Consider the following 21,692-nt stretch of genomic DNA (forward strand, 5'->3'; position numbering starts at 1 on the left):
GTATCTAAGGCTGCTGAGGGAGTTGGCTCACGTCTTGGAAAAGCTGCTCTCTATCATCTCTGAAAAGTCATGTTGTTCAGGGGAGGTTCCTAATGATTAGAAAAAGGAGTATCTTGCTTATCTTAAAAAAGAAAGGGGAAGTTTAGGAAATTCTGGGTCAGTGAAGCTCACTTCACTTCAGTCCCGGGAAAATTATCAAACAAATCCTCCTCAAAGCCATTTCCAAGCAAAAGGACAAGAAGGTAACTGGAAGCAGCCAGAATGGCTTTAGAAGGTGTAAATTATCCCTGACCAACGTGATTGCCTCCAGGGATGAGTTGACTGTCCATGGTGACAAAGGGAAAAGCAATGAATGTTGCTTACTTTGACTTCAGGAAGGCTTTTGACAGTCTCCCATAGCATCCTTGTAGCCAAATTGAGGAAATAATCATAGACTCTTATAATGGCTCAGGTTGGAAGAGACCTTAAACATCCTCTAGTTCCAACCCCCCTGCCATAGGCAGGGATGCCACCCACAAGATCAGGTTGCTCAGGGCCTCATCCAACCTGGTCTTGAACACCTCCACGGATGGGGTATCCACAACCTCTCTGGGCAACCTGTTCCAGTGCCTCAAGAGATAAGATCTAGATAGGTATTGTGTATAGAAAACTGTCTGGACAGGAGTAGCTGATACATCTGAGGGCAGGCTATTATTCAGGTGGACTTAGTCTAGAGGACTGGGCTGACAGAATCTTTACAAGATTCATCAGGACAAGTGCCAAGTCTGGCATGTGGGATGAATGAACCTCATACAACAGTGCAGGCTAAAGCCTGACTGGGCCAGGCAGCAGCTCCACAAAAAATGATGCGAGGGTCCTGCTGGTCAATAACTTGAACATGACCCTACGGTGTCCTCTTTCAGGGGTGAAGTGGACAGTGGGATGCACAAACATGAGCAGAGCCATCAGGTTGAGGGAACTGATTACTCCTTTTCCTCACAAAGCTGTATATTTACCATTCTTTCCAGTTTTGGCTCACACACATTCACTGACAAAGCTGGAGAAACTCCAGTGGAGGGCCTCTAAGATAGCTGTAAGGCTTATGCACAAGACTTATATGAGACTAAGGAAAGAGGATTTTTTATCCTGAGGAGACCAAGGGCGGAATCTGTCTTCCACTACCTAATAGGTGGTTACAGAGAGGGCAGAGGCAGACCCTCCTCAGAGGTGGGCAGGTAAGGGACAAGAGGCAAAGGTCACAAGTTGCACCAAAGGAAATTCCAGTTGGATATAAGGAATAAAATTGTTCATGATGCTACTGTTTACACACTGTCCAGTATGGTTGTGAAACCTGCATCTTAGGAGATAAACTTGACTGGACAGGTGCTGAGAAGCCATGTCCAACTTTGACACTAGCTCTGCTTTGAGCAGGAGATTCTGAGGTGACCTTCAGAAATCCCTTCCATTTAATTTTTTAAGTGGTTTTGTTATTATGGCCATTGCCTCCTCCGTGCATCTAAAACACACTCATTGCTGATTACAGATACATTTACATTACTACCATCTGGAAAACAAGACTTCAAAATTGCTTTCATCCACATTGAAAACTGAAAGCATACATTGCTTTCAGAGTTGCAGATGTATCTTACCCATATGAAAATCTTTTGTTACATAGAAGGGATTCATTACTTCATTGGTGTAAAGAATTGCTTTTGCTTTGATGTCAGGACTCTACAGTGACAGTTTCTCATCATCCCAGGTGTCCCCACTGGCATGAAAAGAAAGCTCTTCATTTCAGATGCTGTAATATACAACGCCAATACATTTCACTCTGAGTCTAAACAAAGAACGAGGCTCTCACAAAATCCCAACTGCAGACAGATTTTGAGAGCTGAGGCAGAATTACAATGTAAGAAAAGAGTCACCAAAGATTCCCCTGGAATGCAACAACACTTCATTTAAGACACTACCTATGGAGTCAACATAATTAGGAAGGGCTACATTCTTATTCAGTTTCCCATCTGAGGGCAGACAGAGAATCAGCCACACAATAAACCGAGTATTTTTCAGCTGTAATCAGTCTATTTTCCTTGTTTTTATTACTATATATTGCTGGCAGCAGAGAAATGAGTTGGAGATCCTAATTCTGATTACTTGCATATCACGGGAAAAATGAAGACTGCAGTATGATCACTTTATGAAGAAACAATGACATCAAAAATGAGTTTAAGACCCATTTGTGAAGCTTATGCTGATGTTCAATACAGAGCATAGGACAAATTTAATAGGGATCAGATTGTTCCTGCAGTTCATGAGGTGTCTTTATCACACACGCAAAAAAAACAAACAACAAAAAACAACAAGCATTGAAGTTCCTACCTGAGGTGCTATGCTACTGTTAGCTGACTTTCAGGTTTATGCTTTTTTTAAAACCTGAAAACATATGGTATTTTGACCACAACCACCTAACAGAGATAAAGGCATGTGTTGCTTGCACCTTTATTGCTGTGGTGAAGAGGCTTTTGTACCATTTCTGTACCTCCCTTCCCCAGCAACTGAGCATCCATTCACTCAAATTGTGATCTGCAAGGGGAATACAACTATGATGGCAGTTCCTCCATTTCTGGAAGCAAATGCAACTTTTCAAAATTTTATGGGTAACACTGATAATACTGAAAATTACCAGTCCTGGGGAGAGGTAAAACTCCTCAGTTAAAACTTGAATATTGCCCAGGAATCAACTAGACCTACCAATTCAGAGTATGCACCAAGAGGAAAAATCTAGAAACCAAACTTGTGTCCAGCAACCTAGCTCCTGAAATTTAAAGTAAGCATTCTTATATTTAATTTTGCAATTACCATTCTTTTTTTTTCCTATGCAATGTGCTAATGTCTTGCTACTCAAAATGCAAAGTTTGTCAAGCACATCACGTCATTTTCTCCACCTTGAGCATTTGTCTCCTTCCTTCCTTTCTTCCTTTCTTTCTGTTCTATTACAAATATTGACACTTTTCCTTTTCTGTACTCTCCAGCCACTCATTTCTCTTGTTTTCCGCCTCATATCTACAGCCCCCTGCCTGCTCTTCTCATACAACTCACCTACTTGCAATCTACCCAAGCCACTCTTAGTGCTTCCCTACTACTATCTCTGCTCTTAAAATTGCCCCAACACATTTTCTTTCTTCTTTACATACAACAGACCTGAATCAACTTTCTACATGTAGAAAAAGCAACAGAGTAATAGTGACTGGAGCTACCTTGCTCCAGAAATAATCTTTTCAACAACACATACCAAAAAGAAATGCTAGAAGAATACTATTCCTCTTTGGATATCCATGTATTTTGGAGCTGTTCCAATATCTTACTATATTTTTGCAGCCACCCAGAGGACGTTTCATTTCAATTCTAAAATATTTCACCATTCTTCATTATGACCAAAATAATATTATTTTCTCATTTTTCCACCTTGAGAAGGCTGTATTATCAAATGACCGCACAGGAAATAAGCCATTGGGTTCATAGTTTAAGTGACAGGACATCAAATACCTGACAAGGTCGATGACTCTCTCCCTTGGAGCAGTGCTGACTGGCTCATCATTAATCATTATGATCTGGTCCCCTGGTATAAGCTTTCCTTCAGAGGGGCCGCCTGCAGACAGATGAAAAAAAGCACAGGTTAGTAAACCATTTGAACTGCATAGGCACACTCTCTTGTTCATATACTACGAGTGTTTTTATTCCAGCTAATGGCATGTTTAACACTAGCTCTTTTTCTGACATTACCAGTACTTCCTCACCACGAAAATCTTGAAAGCAGGTGGCTTAGCAATTTCTACTAAAGTTACTGAAGTTAAGTTCCAAAACCACATTTAGGCACCTAAAAATAAGGGCTTGATTTTCTGGAGGACCAAAAGGACGCACTGATAGTGACCTAATTCACCCTTAAAGGTGTGATCAATCATACTTTATTCATCCCTGATCAATGTTTGTCTGACTTTCCTGTAAGACCACCCCTGACAAAGACTCTCTTTTCCGTAAATATATGATGTTGTTTAACTACTGTTAAGATCAGGAAGTCTTTTTTCCCTGATGTCTTCACCAGATCTTCCTTGTTGCGATACATTATTTCTTGTCCCAGCTAAAGTGGCACTGGAGAACTAGTCCTTGTTCTACAGTCCTGATAGTCCCTCTTCTCATGAAAAATCACTTACATGTTTGAAAGTCATTCTCAGATCTCTCCTCTGACTTTTCTGTTCTGGGCAAAACAAACCTGTTTCCTTCGATCTTAAGACAGTATGTTTCCACACCTCCATTCTTTGAATCCCTTTTCCTCTGCATTCCTTGGTGAACAGAAGTTTTATGTAATGTGTTGAAAAGCATTGGCACTCTCAGATGCAGATATTTAGGATAAGTCTAACTAGGCGATCATATATATATATATATATATATATATATATATATATATATGTGCCTATGTGCTTTGGATTCTGACACTACTAAAATGCATATTAAGTTTATGTTTTATAAAATGCATATAATATTTTGCTTCTCAGCACGATTACATGCCCAGAAGAGGGTATGACAGCACAACTCTTAATCAAAAGATATATCCTCTCTATTCTTTTGCCTTTAAGCTTTGCATTGATGATACATACTGAAAAAAAATAAAAGAAAAAAAAGAAGACACATTCTTAAAAGAAAATGTCTCAGTATCAGAAACAATTCATTTAGTGATTAGGCTAATGCTGTTCCTCTCCATTATCTGGTTCGAAGACTGGTTCTTCAGTTATATATTCAGCATAAATGGAAACAAATCCATGTAGGAGAATGTTATCCTGAACTCATCTTTCCTCCTATTCACTTGGAATACAACGTAATAAACACTTTTCCCAAACTGAAGTGTAATATAAAATTATATTAATAATGCTAACTTGGGAGGAGAGAACTGTCTGTCTAGTTCAAATATTAGTTACAACACTTGCTTCATCTGAAAGCAATACAAATACAATCAATGCACACACGTGGGTAAATGACATCAGAACTTCATGCAGTCGATTTTGCCTTTCTCCTGCTCTCTCTGGGAGTTCTGCAGAATGTATTGAACTGGAGCAAAGTCAAATCCGCGTCCTTGGCTCCAAGGCAATTTATGTAACAACTGAACTTTTAAGCATAAAACCCACTATTCAGGAGACTGAGCAGTCCCATACATGCAAAAATACCAAGAGCCTCTATAATTTTCACTCCAGTTAGGACATTTTGCAGATATATTTTGATCTTGGTTTTTGCCACTTGATTAAACAGAACCACCCATTAAAAAAAAGGGGGGGAGGGGAGCAGTAGCATCCTCTTTTTCAAAAACAAATATTATAGTTAGAACTCAAATCTCTCCTCCAGAAGCTGATGATAGAATGAAAAACATGTAAGTTTTAATCTTACAGTTCTGTATACCTCCTGAAAACACTGATTCAATGACAATGACAGTGAGATCAAACCAATATAAACATAGCAGCAAGAAGGCCTTCTTCCCTTGAATGAAGTGGATCAACTGTTTTTTCAGGTAAACAATAGTAATGGCTCAGAGCAACAACATAAAACTGGCTTTTTGTTAACATGTTTACACAGGGTTCTAAAAGGAAGGAAACTACTCTGTAATACAAGGCTTAAAATCCTACCGAGTATTTTTGATTACTTTGTCTGCCTAAATATTTTAACAGTACTTACATTCGTAAATGTATTTCATCTCAGTAGATTAAGTCCTCAGTCAGTATAAGTACATGTACAGAATAATTTTTGATATTCTCAAATAATTTCACTCCATTTGAAGTAAATAAGAGAAGTCAATACAATTTTTTTAGTAATAACACTACAACTATTCTCTCATTTGGCAATCCAGCCAGTATGCGATACTGAGACGTGCCAAGTTTGCTTTTGGGGTCAGGTGAGGAAAACATACCTGGTGTTACTGAGCGTACAACAACTGGCTTTTCACTACCAGCCACAAAACCAAATCCTAGCACAGGATCCCTCCTCATTTCCACTTTCCGAGGGGCTGGAGGGGTTATTTGGCAGCTCTCTATTCGAGGGTCTTCAAATGTGGCTGATTGTGTCATGTGACTGTGAAAAAATAAAAAAGATGAAAAAGAGGAAAAAAATCATTAAAATATGGTTTTGGTGTATCTACTTGAGCCAAGCAATTTCTGCTACGAAATGAGATGAATACCTGAAATGGTCTCACTGTAAGAACTAAACCACCATCAACTTAATAATTTTCTATTAGATTTTCTTATACATGAAGTAATACCGCTGTTGACAGGTCTCTAATGCTAATCAATAGGATCAACCTATAAAGAGGTCCCTCTTTGACAGCATACATTTAATCATACTGCATATATGAAAGAAAAATAACCCGACAATAACAGCTTTGTCATCCGTACTTGAATTTTTCATCCTTCATTTGTTGGAAGGGAAGAATAATAAAGTGACCTACTCATAATGTAAAACACACCGATTAGACTCTGGCAGCCTTTTGCAAAATAAAGAAGGCACACATTTAAATTTGTTTTTCTAAGATACTAAGTTTCAGAGCTCAGCCCTCTCAGACTACATAAAGCAAAGGTAACAACACTGTATTTGCTACTTGAGTAAACTCTCCAGTGTCACTCCAAAATGTTCCAGGGGAAAAAAAAAAACTAAGATTAAGATAATAAAATTAAGATATTAGGAAAATCTTTTTATTAGCAATTTTAGCAATTACTAAAATACCTTAATTTCAGCTTAAATGTTATAGTGAAGTTTACTTGTTGCACCTAGAAGACAAAATTCTCATGTCTGGAGGGAAAGTTTTTGATTTCTCAAGAAGAACATAAAAAAGAAGAAAGCTATCCAATATGACATATCCATGGAAGAGGTCATGGTTTAAAAGTATAGAGACTTCTAAATTAACATTAATATACATTACTGCATGCAGACTGAACTGTCCATTGCTTTGCACAGGACTATACCAGTGTCTGGATCTCCCTCCTGAATCACTGCTACCAATCCCCAGTGCTGATTACAGTGGCAGCCAGACTACTCCAGTCTCAAACGCTTCAAAACGTCATTAATTGAGCTCAGGTGCTTCAAGAAACCTAGGAAGACATTCATGCTTCCTCATAAGCCTCTGCTGGCAGACTTGCCTTGAGAGAGCTGACAAACTGGCACCACCACAGACAGGCAACACCTGGTCAGCTTAGCATGAAGATAGACTTCATCTCATAGCATCAGGCATCTCAAGCATCAGCTTGCAGTCTTTGACAGAGCTCAAGAGACAGACAGGTGCCCAACCCAAAAAAGCTGTGAAGGACATCAGAGGCATATGCCTCTGCATCAGTAGACCATATCATCAGTTTGAAAGTTGGCCCAATAAATAAATACTAATATGGAAATCAAGTCATTTTTCTGTGCAACTGTCAATCTTACATATAACATGTTAACACATGAGAATTAGGGAATGTCCTGTGCAACCAGAATCCTTGCTCTCATCTCCTTTCTCTTTCCCATCTTCAAAAACAATTCCCCAGCAACTCCAGACATGCAGTCCTTAAGGAGAAAGATGTCATTTATAGATCTGTTTTCAGCATCAGTGGCATGCAAAAACTTCTCTGATTTTTTCCCAACATATACACCTTGGGCATGACATGAATTTCCATTCCTTCCATGGTCTTCTATTACTGATACACAAAACAGCAGAAAGATCTCAGTAAACTCTTAGTGTGAGTTTTATTCCTGTGACTAGATGTTTCTAGGGCTTTTCTTCAAAGAAACCATCTATCCCTACCACTAGATTCAGTCTGCCTAAAAGTAAAATGCTGCTTTTTAATACATATGATCAGAGGTAGCAGAAGCTACTTCCTCACAAAAATAGGAGAGAGAATATCTCTGCACTGTTCTAGCATCTGTGTAATGTTAAATCAGTAAGGAATATATGTTTTCTTTTCGTATGTAGAAAATCTCATCTGATACTTCAATTCTCTTCTCCCTTCTGCTCTTCCAGTTTTAGGTCTTTTTCTATTATGTTCATTCAAAAGAACTGTTAGAAAATGCAGATAGTTTTATACACTTCTTCTGTGACATTACCTTCTGTGAAATTACCTTCAGAATGCACAGCCACCCTCCACCCCATCAATTCCTGTCATAATTTGGGCTTCTAGATACTCAAACATTTTGTCTTTGATGTGGGAGACTTTCTGAGGTGTCACTGGTATTTCAAAAACTATCTATTTAAACTTGTGAACTTATCTTTTAGGTGACAGCCTTACCAAACTTCCCACAAAGTTAAAACGTTCTATTTAATTACTTCTTCCTAATAGCTGTTTCCATTTTGGTAATTGGGGCACTATGATCTGACACTGTTTCCAGAGAGGAAATGCAGTATTTACAAGCCAGTTGAAAATACTGCTTTAAGCATTTGAGAACTACTTTCCTGCTATTGCACATCCTTTCTTTTCAAGCACTTGTTTAGTCTGGTTTGAAAACTAAACCAGGGAGAGAAAAAGAAACAAGAGCTACACTTCAGATGAAAAATTCCAGGAACCGACATAAGATCTGCTCAAAGAGCAGCTCTGCTGTTGGATGCCTTGCACCAGCCACTGCATCGCCTCGTACTGCTGCAGCACCGTATCAGTTATTCAAAGCCTAAGCAAGAGGATCAGCAAGGAACAGTCTATCAGGATTCTGAGTGGCGCAGCGGGCTTTATTGATTTTTAAGGTTATCCACCTTCAAATACGTCAACAAAAAAGGCTCTGCATCTTGTGCTTCCACAGCTTGCTGCACCGGATGTTCTTGTATCACTCAGTGCGTTGGAAGTGGATTTCAAGAGAGCACTAAGATAAACGAATATGATCTTAGATCAGATGAATACTCAAAGCTTTGTGGGATGGTAGGCTGACAAACCTTTTCCTCCTGTGGCTAGTTTATTACTGAGATGCCATTTGTAGTACCATATTGGAGATATTTGATCTCTGTCTTAGCTACGGAACATACTGACTCCTGAAGTAAAGAATTAATATTCTTAGAGTTCCAAACCAGAATCTAGTGAAGACTCAAAACCAGCACCTTTGGGAACCTTACACAGAGCATCACTTAAACAGTTAAAGATCTTATAAGAATACCTCCAACACTGCAAAACTTCCATTTGTTTCAAACAGTAGAAATATATTTAGATGGCACTGTACCTAGATCATAACTCAGGATTTTTTTTTCTGAAGGTAAAATGAAAGAAAAGAAAAAAGGCTGGGATTTTAAGTATGAGCTCTTCTTTCCCTATACACAAACACAAGCTACACTAAGATCATCTTTTCAAAAAAGAAACTTATTTCCTACCATTTTCAATGACTGAGATGGGTTCCTGATTTGTAAAAGGCTACCTTCTCTGATATACTCTTATTGTGAACAGTGAGAGACAGCTGCCTTTATTAAGGAGAGTAATTCTTAGAGAATTCCTTGAACAGAAATTTTATATATTCCTAGAGATAAGCTACCAGCTATGGAAAAAAAAAAAAGAGTAAAAAAACCTACCAGCTATAGCAAAAAGTGTAATTCAAGTACTCATACTCAAAAACTCTCTGCAGCACCTATTCCACTCAAAGGAAAGAGAATGTATCTTTTGCATAAAATTGATGCGCATACACCCACAAAGGGATGTACAGCCAGTGAAAGAGAAAGAAGAGTAGCAAAGAAGAAAGTCTTAGGAAACATTGATCAGCTGGCACAAGGCAGCCAGCAACTACAAACACAATGCAGCTGCCTAGAACATTATGTGGAGCCTAACGTAACAACTGCATATCTGAATTCATGCTCAGCAAAATTTGAGGTATGGTTTAAGGCTGGCACTTTGCTTCTTTGGATCATTAGCTTCATAATGGTTAACTTGTTAATGCTTCCTTTGGAAATCATGTCAGTATTTTCCTCATTCAAAGTACACCATGAATAACCCAAGCAATATCTAAACAAAGACTGCAATTACAACGAGAGCTTGATTTTAATAATGCATATTAATACTTAAAAGCCAAGTATCTTAGCACAATGCTTTTCAACTTTTGGATTTTCTTGTGTCATTCCCTGATATTTGGGGATTAAGTGGGCTAATTCTCAGAGTTTGGTACATGGCTGCTAGGAAAAGCCTGTCCTCAGCAGGCTGAAATATGTTATGCAGGAGTTGGCTTCTCCACAGGAAAATGCTTATGAGTCTAAGTATGCTACAAATCTGAAAACTACGACAAGAAGCCGGTGACCTTGATTATGAGATTATTCTGGAAATATGTAACCAAGACACCTGAACTACTTTAGCTCCATTCTGCAATGACATCCGAAAGAGCATAGAAGGTGGTACCTCAACACGAGTCTAATATAGCTGCATGTTCACAAACACTACATCATCTTAACCATAATAAAAGAGTTGTTGCATCATATCATTACAGCATGGAAACAGACTGCATCATTTTGGTGTTTTATTTTGTATTTCTATATTACAGCTTGCTTCTGTTACTTCAGAGGTTAACACCAGTTCTCACTTCAAGGGTTTCAACCATTAGCTTTGAAATGTCTCTGCTATACAGGTTGATGTAACTACAAAATAGACTCTCGTTTGACTAGAGGCAGGGCAGCTGTAATCCTGGTCAATAATGAAGAAGAATCTGTGGAAATGTCAAGCCACTCATGGACTGACGAGTGGAAGATGGCTAGGAGGACAGAGATAAGGACTTTTTAAAGAAAGGTTTAATTCAGAAATATCAGAAACACTTAAAACTGTTGAGTACTGTTAAAAGCCTGTCTCATTAACTAGGAAGACGTGGAAGATCTGTTTTGTGGAGTACAGTTGTGATTTTCACAGGGACCAATGAAATAAGACAACAAGTGAACCTTAATTTGCAACTGTCCACCTGAATCCCTGAGATCACAGGACTGCCCACCCTGCCCCCAAACTACCTCTTGGTTGTTACCCTATTCAGAGCTTCAGGTTGTATGCTTAAAATTTCCTTTGCAACTGGGAGTTGCAAGTTCAGCTGCAGGTAAAATGGCTTGAGTCTTCAGACAACATTATAGAAACTGATAATAGCAGGAGCCTATTTTATCATTTTCCCCATGATTTGGAAAGACTATTAAAACAGGGAAATTGTTATAGGTGAGCACTTATCAAATACACAAACTCTGCAGGAGACAATAAATTGATCTTCAATGATTTATCTCAGCTAGTAGCTAAATATGAAAAATAATCTTTTCTTTCCTGTTTCCTCAGGTTCCTGGCACCTCTCAGTATGTCCCAAGTTAATTTATTTTCTCCAAGAAATCCCACAAGAATTATTAAGAACTAGTACATGTGTCAAAATCATCCATCAAGTGTATCTGTTTTCTACTTGGAACTGACACTTTAGAAAAGAAGTGCCCAAACAGTTATCGTATTGTTCAGCAAAATTGCTGCTCCTACAGAGAATCTGGTGGCTTGGCAAACTCTTCTTTTGCTCCATTTTTGCAGCAAACTGAGTAGTCACTCACAGCTCGAAAGTGCTTTTTAGATATATTCAACAGACAGAAGTTGAATTTTGAGCTGTTCAGAAAGGAGCTAACTTTTGACATATCAACAAAACAACTCTACATTCCCTACATTTTCACTGGTTTTGTGCAGGTGTGTATGTTGAGAAGTCAATATCACAGGCACAAAATATAACTGGGAAGATTTATCAGATTATTTTTTTTTCTGTTTAGGACTGTTTTTCTGCCCTGGTGTCAATTTTATTTTTTCATAAGCATCTTCAGCAGTTAAATCCTCTAAAGTCAGGTCATTTTATAGCACCCTAGAAAATGTTGGCATATGCCATCTGGATGAACATATGGTAAAAATGTAATTAGAAAGAAAAAGGGTTGCCGGTTTCAGAAGAAGTTGGTGACAGCATTTTGATAAAATTGGATAGAGGGAAATCTGACACATAAAAAATTTCAGAATCCACTCTTCCTTTACTGCTGGGCATGATGTGCAATCTAAAGCAAGACAGAATGAAGCAAAATCACAGTGAATAAAACTGACATGAATACAAATTTACACGGATATAAAGATTTATGCTCAGCTTCAGGCAGACACTGTGAGAAATACGCAAAGTATATTTTACAATGACAATTAGCACTTCATATTAAAGGATATTACATGTGCAGTATGTGAATTCTTCTGCTGTGCATATACCACATATGAATGCTACTTACTGGGAAGAAAACAAAATTATTTACTTCAATCTCACAAAGACATGGAAATAAGCCTCAAGCCCCAGCTGCAAGCTAGCAGTGGCGTTATTTTGAGTTTTGTACCTACAGATTGCCAGAGAGGCGTGGTCTGATTTTTTTTCTTTTTTTTGCTTTCTCTCAAGATGGCCACAAGCATTTCTAAAGCTCCTTTCAACACGAGTTCTGAGTTTCCTGCCTGCTGTAGTGGGATGAGGCTTTTGAGGCAGCAGCCAAATAGCAGAAATCACACAAAAACATCTCAGTGAAAATTGGCCATGGCCAAGGAAGGGCCGCAGAGGATGGCAAGGAAAGATATGAAAGAAACTGCAGAGAAGAGTTATGGATATCACAAGATGAGGTACAGAACAACAACAAAAAAAGAACACTCTCCAATGGGGAAAAAAAATAATAAAAAGGCTTTTAACACTTGATTACATTAGAAAAAAATCTTAACATTCTTTCACAAAGGGAGACAATAGGAGCTCCCAGCAACACTGGCCACATGGATGCTGGAATTGCCTGCTCTGTAGGCAGAGCATGATGCCAGCCTCTGCTTTCCTTGCTGCCTGAAATGCAAAGCCAACATCTCTGCACCAGTGCTGAATATATCTAAACTGCACCCATACACATACGGCATGAAACACATGCTTACAGCCTGCCTTGATATGTAATTATGCTGCTATAGTCTGCACCGAATGGCATTTCTGCATCCAGTTTTTCTCCCAGCAACCTCTTCCACCAGAGCAAAGCTTCCTTCAGCAGAGAGGCTCTCAGACTGAATGGAAGGAGGTTCAGGGGCCACCTCTGTGGGATTAATCAGGCTTTCATAGCCAAAGTAAGCTCACAAATTATTCATAAGCACTAAACTGGGTGGCCAAAACTGTGGCTGAAGAGCCAACTGAAAGCAACTCCAGGGCAAGCCCCATGCTGGGGCTACGTGGGCACAGGGCAATCGTACCACAGGAGGACACAAGGCAGCACATATGGATGGGGTGACCATCAGCGGGGTGTGCCGAGGGCCCCAAATGCACCACCAACTCAGCCTCACCTTTTCCGAGAACAGAGATTTATCCTCTCCCCCCACCCCAGCCCCAAGTCACTGGCATGTGCCTCCTGGAAGGAGCCTTTCTGCACGGCGGCTGTGGTGCACACAGCACCGGCTCGTGGTGCAGCTCAGGGGGGCAGGAGGCTTGCTCACCTGCCTGGCCGAGGTCCTTCAAGAAAGAAACCATGTGAGCTGTGCTTGTTAGAAATGAGAATTACTGGCACTCTTCCAAGGAAGTACTTTCTCACACCTGCTGGAGTAGGTCCAGAAATACACCTAGGTTTTTTCCACGAAAGGCATTTTTCTTTATGTGAGTGGAGAGACTCCATTTAGAACAGCAAACTACACCGAGGTCTTTAAAGATGAACCAAAATGTAGCTTTTCATTATTTTCTACACATGCATCAATAAACCCTCTTACAACTAAAGGCATAGCGAGGGGAAAAGAAGATTTACTGAACTGCAAATACACAAATTAATTTGGACTGAAAGTGTCCTCTGGAAAACAGAATGAACAATTCCTATTTGTCCTGCTTTTGGCATGTTTCACCCTAAGTAGATGAACAGTAATCTGTGGGCTCCTGCCTAGCCGAGCTCTGCAGCAAACAGCATGGACCTACGCCGAGCGCCGCAGGCGTTTCTCATTCATCAGGGAGAGGAACTGCGATCCCCAGCTCAACGTGAACAATTTGCCTAACTGAAATGTTAAAAAAAGAAAGGGGGAGGAGAAGCACCCTGAAAATAGCTTTTCGTGTGCTGATTAGATTAGGAAAGCTCCTGACTAAAAGAAAACTGGTCTGGTTAATTGCTGATGAAATTAGACTTGCTCTGACATGCACGTCAGTCTCCATAAACCCTAAGTGAGGGTGCCCTGATAACGTGGTAAAATGACAGACCCCAGATTTAGATGTGCCCGCTGTAACCCCTGGTACAGCTGGGCTTAGCACGAATACACAGCTGAAATACCAAAGCGTGCTTCAACACCCTTGTAACCCCCTAACTCCTCTTTACCTGCACCCAGGTGTGGTAAAACAACATGAAAAACAACATGAAAGGCTGGCAGTGTGGGAATAACTGATAAACCCCACCAGTGAACCCCGGGAAGCAAATCACAAAGAGGAAATGCACTCATTAATTCTGTAATCACTTTTTTTCTCCTTTTAAAAAGGAAAGGAAGGAGAAAGTATCCAATGCTGCTCTAACCCTATTCCATCCTCCAAAAGACCTTGCAAGGAGATGATCTTTTCAGACACTGAAAGCTTCAGGTCCTTCAGATGAAAAGCAGCAGAAAAGTCCTGAGCCAAGGGAGCTAGCAGAAAGTGACTAACCAAAATCTTTTTTTAATCAATCACTGTTTGCAACTATGACAGCACCATATGGAGTGAAGGCTAGCAGTAACTCAGTACAGTTATGAGTGTATATAGGTAAGCACTTTCAAGAGAAATAAAACCTATTTGTTTATCCTATGAACTTAATCTTCCTCATTCCTTCAGCAACTGAACTGATGAGCAGGTCACAGAAAAAGCTCTGGATTATCTACTCATTTCCTTTCTTTTCCAGTACACATTTGTAAGGTTTTTGAACCAAAGCAGTCCCTTTCAATAGTATCACAAACTGATTGTTTTATCTACTGCATTTCCAGCAAAACATAGCCTTTCTCAGGTGAAAACCAAGCTCCAGCTGTAAGCAGCCATCGGGTGAAAGTAGCCACATACAAGTTAGTCGCATCTGTAGACAGCACGTGGGTACTCAGAACTGCAGCTGTTTAGTTTGTCCACAACCATATATTTAAAGGTTCATGGATATAAACTACTATATCATGATGGGTATATCATGGGTACCACTCTCTGCTCTCGCAAACAGGTTGAAGGCCTGACTTCAGCAAAGAGCAGCCCTGTTAGAAAAGCGAGCATCATTCAGGTGCACACAGAGGGAGGTAATCCTTAAGTCTGTACAAGAAGCTGTCTCCAGTTTCACATGCAGTGTATGAATTCACTTCCCCGGACAGCCAAGCACAGAGGAGCTTGGAAAGTTACTGTGTTTTTGTGAAGAAGTCCAACTACTATACTGAAGCAAAGAGTGCAAAAAAGCTTATCATTCTCTGACTACCAGAGATAAATGACTTTATGTAAAGCAACCAAGGTGCACAGAACGAATTTGAAAGTTTTTCATAACTCCAAAAACCTCCAAACCAAGTCTTCATGTTTTGTAACACAGTCTGTCTTCACGGTCAATCTTCAAAGCAAATCTAATGGAGTAACAACTCTGGAGAAGGCCTCCAGGACAGAGGGGAAGAAGAGAAGTGATCTCCTCCGTCCCCCTTTCTTTTAACAACATACAAATAGAGAGGATTACTCTTCTTGACTGCTAATTTGGTAGTGTGCCATTGCAACTCCTCGGCAAATGCAAAATGAGAAAGTGAACTTAATTGAAATAATCTAGAAAGACAGATTGCACTGATGGGAGGTGAGGCTGCCAGATAGAGCTGTCATGTGAAAATTAAACTTGAGATACAGAAAGAAAAAAATCAGGTATATTTGATCTTTTTTTCCCTGTTAAGTTATTCCCTATACCTGAGCGCAACATGGCTGAATGATTTTTTGGGGCCTACTTTTTCCTTTCAAAGTAAATAACTCACCTTTCTAAATGAGAGCACTCCTAGCTCCACAGGCTATTTTATAGACCTTAAAATTAGGGGTGCTGGTGATCATATTTCAACTTCATTACATCCAAGGAGCTTTCGCTAATGTCTGTGGGTAATTTCTATTTACCTGTGTATAAGAACAAGTGCCCAACCACTAATCCATTAAATTTGACAGTGTGTATATAAACTTTATTAAAGATGGCATGCAAGTTAAAGATCAGACTACTGATGTACATGATGTACAAGAAACATTGCCTCCTTGCATTCATAACTGCCAGCTAGTTTATTCAAAAAACAAAGGAGCTGAAATGCAAAAGTAGCTGTTTCAAAACGGACCCCTTGGGTGGGTTAAAGGGGGTTGACACCTACCTATTCAGAAGAAGCCGGTTCAGACAGAAACCCCCCGCTTACAGTTACAGAAAAAGGTGGAACGCAATTGTCGTTTACTGTGGCCTTGAACATGGATAAACAAATAAAAAGGAAATGGTAATGGAAGTTTCAGTCATGCTGGTCAGAACATCAAATGTTCTTGTTCACCTCGAGAAGTCCTAATTCATTGTAAACGGAAAGAAAATAGACACTGGACAGTAGAAACTCTTATAAGCCAGGAAAATGAAATGTGTCGGAATTAGAGTTCAGACCCTGTGGAATGAAGGTCCATGGATGTCTTGGTGAAACATTGATATCAAAGTGTAAGAAAGTGAAAGAAGATGCTACATTAGGGACTACAAAAGGAGAAGAGTGTGTACGCAAGCAAGGCTGGATGCTGGGATGAAGGCTAGGATGTCTTTGCACCAGGAAAGTCTCTCAGAAGGCAGTGGCTGAATTGTATAACAGACTAAAAAGCACTGACCAAAAATCTGACATGCGAACCAGGAATTTAATGATCCAGTTAATTATCAACCAATATCTAACCCAACTTTAATAATATTACTACTACACCTCATATATATGAGATGACTGATACGTTTTTATATAAATATTTAGTATGTCATCTGCCATCGTAGCCAAACTTTTTGTTCACTTTAGCAATTTCTAACAGGAATTATAATTTTAGGTGAAGTATCTGTGAAGCTTAGTAAGCTGGGGTGGTGCTCTCTTCCCACAGAGGAAAACAAACCTTTACCACTTCTAAAAGAAAACTAGAAATGAATAGGCACCATGAGCTGTATAACTCTTGTCTACACAGCAACACCCACAGAGCAGTGTCATCAGCAGAGCAAAATGGTAAATCCAGAGAAAAAAGGTATTTTGAGACATATTCTCTCTTAACACTGCATGTTACTCTACTACTATTTGTCACCTATCATAAATACATATTTTTTATTTTTTAATGAGAAATTTGCTGTTATGAGAAGGTGGTAACAAATTACTTAATTAAAGAGGAATTAAATTTATTCTACAATATATGCAGCACATATTGCTTCATGATTTTCTCTTTTTCCTATAGAAAATAATACAAAGGGAAGTTTTACAAGGTTTCTAAATAGGCATTTAATTTTGATGAGGCAGAAATATGAAGATTTCAATACAGCATTTTTGCATTTTAAAAAGAGCACATAAATCTCAAGTTTAATTATCACCACATTGTAATTGGCACAATCTTATGAAAAATGCAGTCTTTATACATGTAATAAACCCTTAACAAAGACTGTAAGACAGTTAAGTGGCATAAATATGCTTAATGTCAGAGCTTTCCACAATTAATTCTACTGATAGACGATTAACTCCTACAAGCTTCACCTTTAAACTCTGATCAACATCTTTAAGTAATCTATAAAAACAACATGCCATTCTGCACAGCCTTGAAAACTCACTTGTCCCTTGAATTGCAGCTGAGGGCACCACAAAAGGAGTTACAATCACAACCAGCCCCATCGGGTCTGACGGGAGCATAAATAGCGAGTGCAACCAAAGTCAGTGTTACTGACACCTGCAACAGCTCCAGCACTCCAGAAGACCTGCCCCTCCTGTACAACAGTGAGAAGTTGTCATAAACACCTATCATATTTACATTTTTCAGCTAATTCCATACAACAATCCTTACTTTGCAGTTCAGAACAATTCTGCAGGTTGTTTGCTTATTAATGAAGTAACAAACATATCGCTCTCTCCTGGAAGCTAAAAGCTGTTGGCCTCTGCAAAGTGGAATCCCATGAAAAAAAATAATTAAAGGCCTTTAAAGTTTCAGAACTGACATGGTACAAGAAGTATTTTGGAATATTCATTTTTCAAGGACTGGTACATTTCTAACACTAAATACAGTGCTGGAACTAAGAGTTTAGAGACTCAGACTTCAGGATAACCAAGTAGGATTAAAACAAAATATTGGTACTGGTACTGCCCATATTTTCAATTCACTGCAATACAAGATGAAACTGGAATCTCTTGTTGTATATATGCTGGTCAGATCAGGCAGACCTTAAAGAAACTTTACAGTTGGCCAGAGCAGGCCAGTCTCAAAGAAAATAAGCCATAAGGTTCTGAACTACGTTCATTTCTTATTTATCTTCTAGAAGTTAAGAACAAGTTGGGGTTTGAGCCATCTGCTATGCATATGAACATGTTGAGCTTGTCGGTGTCGGTCATCTTCAGGCTCAGCCTGTTCTGGGCTCAGGCTTAAAGGGAAGGAATGCTGTACATTCATCAAGTTTGTTTGCTTGCTTGCTTGCTTGCTTTTTAAACAAAACCAAAGCAGAACAGAAAATAACAGTGCTGAAATTCATACTTGTTTAAACATCACCCGTGACATGATCTGACTACATAGTAGTAGCTAAATTTAGGTCAATACTAGCTCCCCATTAAGCTGCAGTCATTATCATCAGGATAAATCAATTTCATAGGAAACGTTCCAGTGAAGAAGTCCCCAATTTACTATGTCTCAATTAAGCAGGGTATTCTATAATAACATTTTTTAGTTATATTGCATTTCCTGGCCCAAATCACTTTAATTTTCACATAGCATCACTGAACCATCATGGCCTTTAAAACACAGGGCAGAAGTTAAATTGCATGGCATATCATGAGAAAAAAAGAGGGGAACCTCTGCACAATTGAAACAGTTGAACCTTCAACTCTTCACAAAATATATTGTGGCCTCATTTCTATGTCTACACAAAGCACGTTGAACTTTGGTTTTAAATGTCCACTACAAACATAAATGCAAGGAGCATTTTCATCAAGGAATGAAAAGCTGAGCCAAATCTGCCTGCTGCTACAGGGGACCAGAGGCCCCTATTTTTGTTTTACAAGGCATATAAACTGATGTCAGAACAGTCTAACATGCTTGATCCAAAATGACAGTCAGCCTGGATGGGTATCCCCGTCCAGAGCTCAGCCACCGCTCTGAGGTCCTAAAGCCTTCACATCAGCCAGCAGCACCACTCTTGGGACTCCATGTCCCGAGCAGCATCCATTGACCAACATCTTCTCTAACAAAACTAACTTTGCGGTGCTCACCTCTGCCTTCAGCTTTCATATGTTAAAAACCATGAACTTGGCAACTAGAAGAGGAAAAATTCCTCATGGACCCAATCATACAAGGAATGATTATTATTGAAAAAGGAACATGCTGAATAAGAACAATGGCACAGAGTAATAATCTAATACCATCTGTTAAGGGAGTCAAACTGCAAGACAAACTTTCAGGTATGTGCGGAGGAAAGCAAGTTTCACACACACGCCTTTAAAAAAATTATATATTTCCGCATATATATGGAAATAATATCTTTACTACCATCTCCAGAAATCATGTAGTCTTTGGTGTGCCAAGGCATAACAAGTGAAAATAGGAAATCAGTTTCTGGACATTTAGTAGACCCATTTTTAATAGAAGAGGTCAGCATACGTAGGAAGCATATATTCCTAAAAAGAAAAACACCCTTTCACATCCTTAGTTACTCAGACAACCAACCGTTATATTTTCAGATCACATGAAGTCTATAAATGGAACCAATTTTCATCTTAATCATATACCATTTTTATTTAACAAAATATGTAAATCAAATTGTTATTATTCCAGAAATCAAGAACTCGGATTAATTAGAGATGTTAATCTCAGTTATGATAAGTGTTTTACCTTCAAAAACTATATAATTCACATTTGGGGGTTGAGGAAGAAAACAGAATCTGTCACCTCTGCAAAAAAAAATTACTCCGTAAGTCCTGTTTTGAAACATTATGCACAGCTTCACAGGAGTTACACATTCTCACAGTTGTTTTAAAACAACTGGAACTAAAAAAGGCAAAGCTGACTGTGTTACATTCTAAAATTAATTAAAACATCTGACAAGAGAAAATAACAAGTCTTCTCCAGCGATGGATAAGTAATCTACTACTCACTGTTGTATCAACATTTCCTTAAACATCAGTAACTGCTGTTGAAAATGTTTTACAATTTCAATCAGATTCATATCCTTGTAGAACATGGCTTACAATATATTCTTTGTCATGGAAAAACTGAGATCCTCTAAAGCTTCGGTGATTCAGGGGACACTGACCATTAGAGTTTTGCCAAAGGTGAAATAGCAGAACAACAACAAAAAAATATGTATTTTAGAAAAAGTCCCATTTAAGCTTCTGCACCCACATTCTGCAGAGTTATGTGGCTTATTATATTGCCAGTTGTAAGAAGTATATTCCTACATCCTGATTTTGGTCTGATTCAAACACAGAAAGCATTTAAAAAAAAAAAGAAAAAAAAAAGAAAAAAAATTACAACTGTAGAACAAATGGTAAATATCCTGCAATAAGTCTTTCTGCTATACTTCTTCAGTGAAATTTCTCCTCTTCTGTTTGTTCTCCTAAGAGAAAAGGATAGGAAAAAGAAACCACTTTTAAAATAAACACCATACATTCTTCTCTTTAAAATATAGGTAGATACCCAGCAACAATTCAGAGTACCCTGGTGAGAAGATGAATCCCATCCTCATACTAATGTGATACGCTAGCACCATCTTGGAAAAAGAAAAAAAAAAAAAAGAAGGAAAAAAGAAAAAAGAAACAAACCACAGGCCATATATATAATCTCTGAAGAGTGATGGGAGAGGAAAAAAAAAAAAGAAAAAAAACAAACACAAAACAACAACAACAGCAACCAAGGAACATGAGCAAACAAATCCGAGGTGGCTTTTCTCATGGTCAAACCATGGCAACAGAAGGAGGAATGGGAAGACAAGGAGAGCTGATAGAGATGAAATAACAGAAGCCACTTATCAGCAAAACTCTTAATTCCTTTTGATTGTATATAGCATGGGAAAAGTGTCACTACTGCCAAGAGGAAATTCACACTCAAACTTCTGGACTACTGGGAACACTCCATGTTAAACCCATTACATTACACAGTCTCAGCGTGGGGGAAAATTACAAGGAAGACTTTCTAGTAACCTCCATAACTTCCATAAACTCCTTTCAGCCTCTTCACAGAGACTGGCAATGAATGACTTGTTCTCCTAGCAGAATGTTTTCTTACAGCTTAGTACAAACATCAATCAACATTTAATTCCTTTCTGAGTCCACCGGCAGCCTGACTTATAGCAACACCTGAGTGAAACTCAGCTCAGGCAAGACAAAGGTGGTGTTTGTGGGAAGCAGGAAAACATTTGGAGGCCTTGGCAACCATTATTATCTCACCATCCATCAAATATTGCTGTCTTCAGTGTGTTAAATCATCCTCTGTTCCCTGTACTTCTAGTCAAACTGAAAGGATGCTTCTGTTCAACTTAAACATAGGTGAGGCACTGTAACTCACTGTATCAAGGCCGAAAAAACTTC

General features: G+C 38.9%; 1 protein-coding gene across 3 annotated transcripts in view; it reads right to left on the reverse strand.

Moving 5' to 3' along the window:
* Positions 1–21,692, reverse strand: part of FRMPD4 (FERM and PDZ domain containing 4) — a 313,051-nt gene that overhangs the window by 66,549 nt on the left and 224,810 nt on the right. For 2 of the 3 annotated variants that reach the window (XM_040533706.1, XM_040533724.1), the window contains exons 3-4: positions 5,933–6,093; positions 3,526–3,628 (exon numbers count right to left, since the gene is read on the reverse strand). In XM_040533706.1, the coding sequence (XP_040389640.1) occupies positions 3,526–3,628; positions 5,933–6,093 (264 nt within the window). The remainder of the gene's footprint in view (positions 1–3,525; positions 3,629–5,932; positions 6,094–21,692) is intronic. The other variant, XM_040533715.1, reaches the window with a different exon arrangement.

The sequence above is a fragment of the Cygnus olor genome, chromosome 1, assembly GCF_009769625.2.
Source record: "Cygnus olor isolate bCygOlo1 chromosome 1, bCygOlo1.pri.v2, whole genome shotgun sequence".
Lineage (NCBI taxonomy): Eukaryota > Metazoa > Chordata > Aves > Anseriformes > Anatidae > Cygnus > Cygnus olor.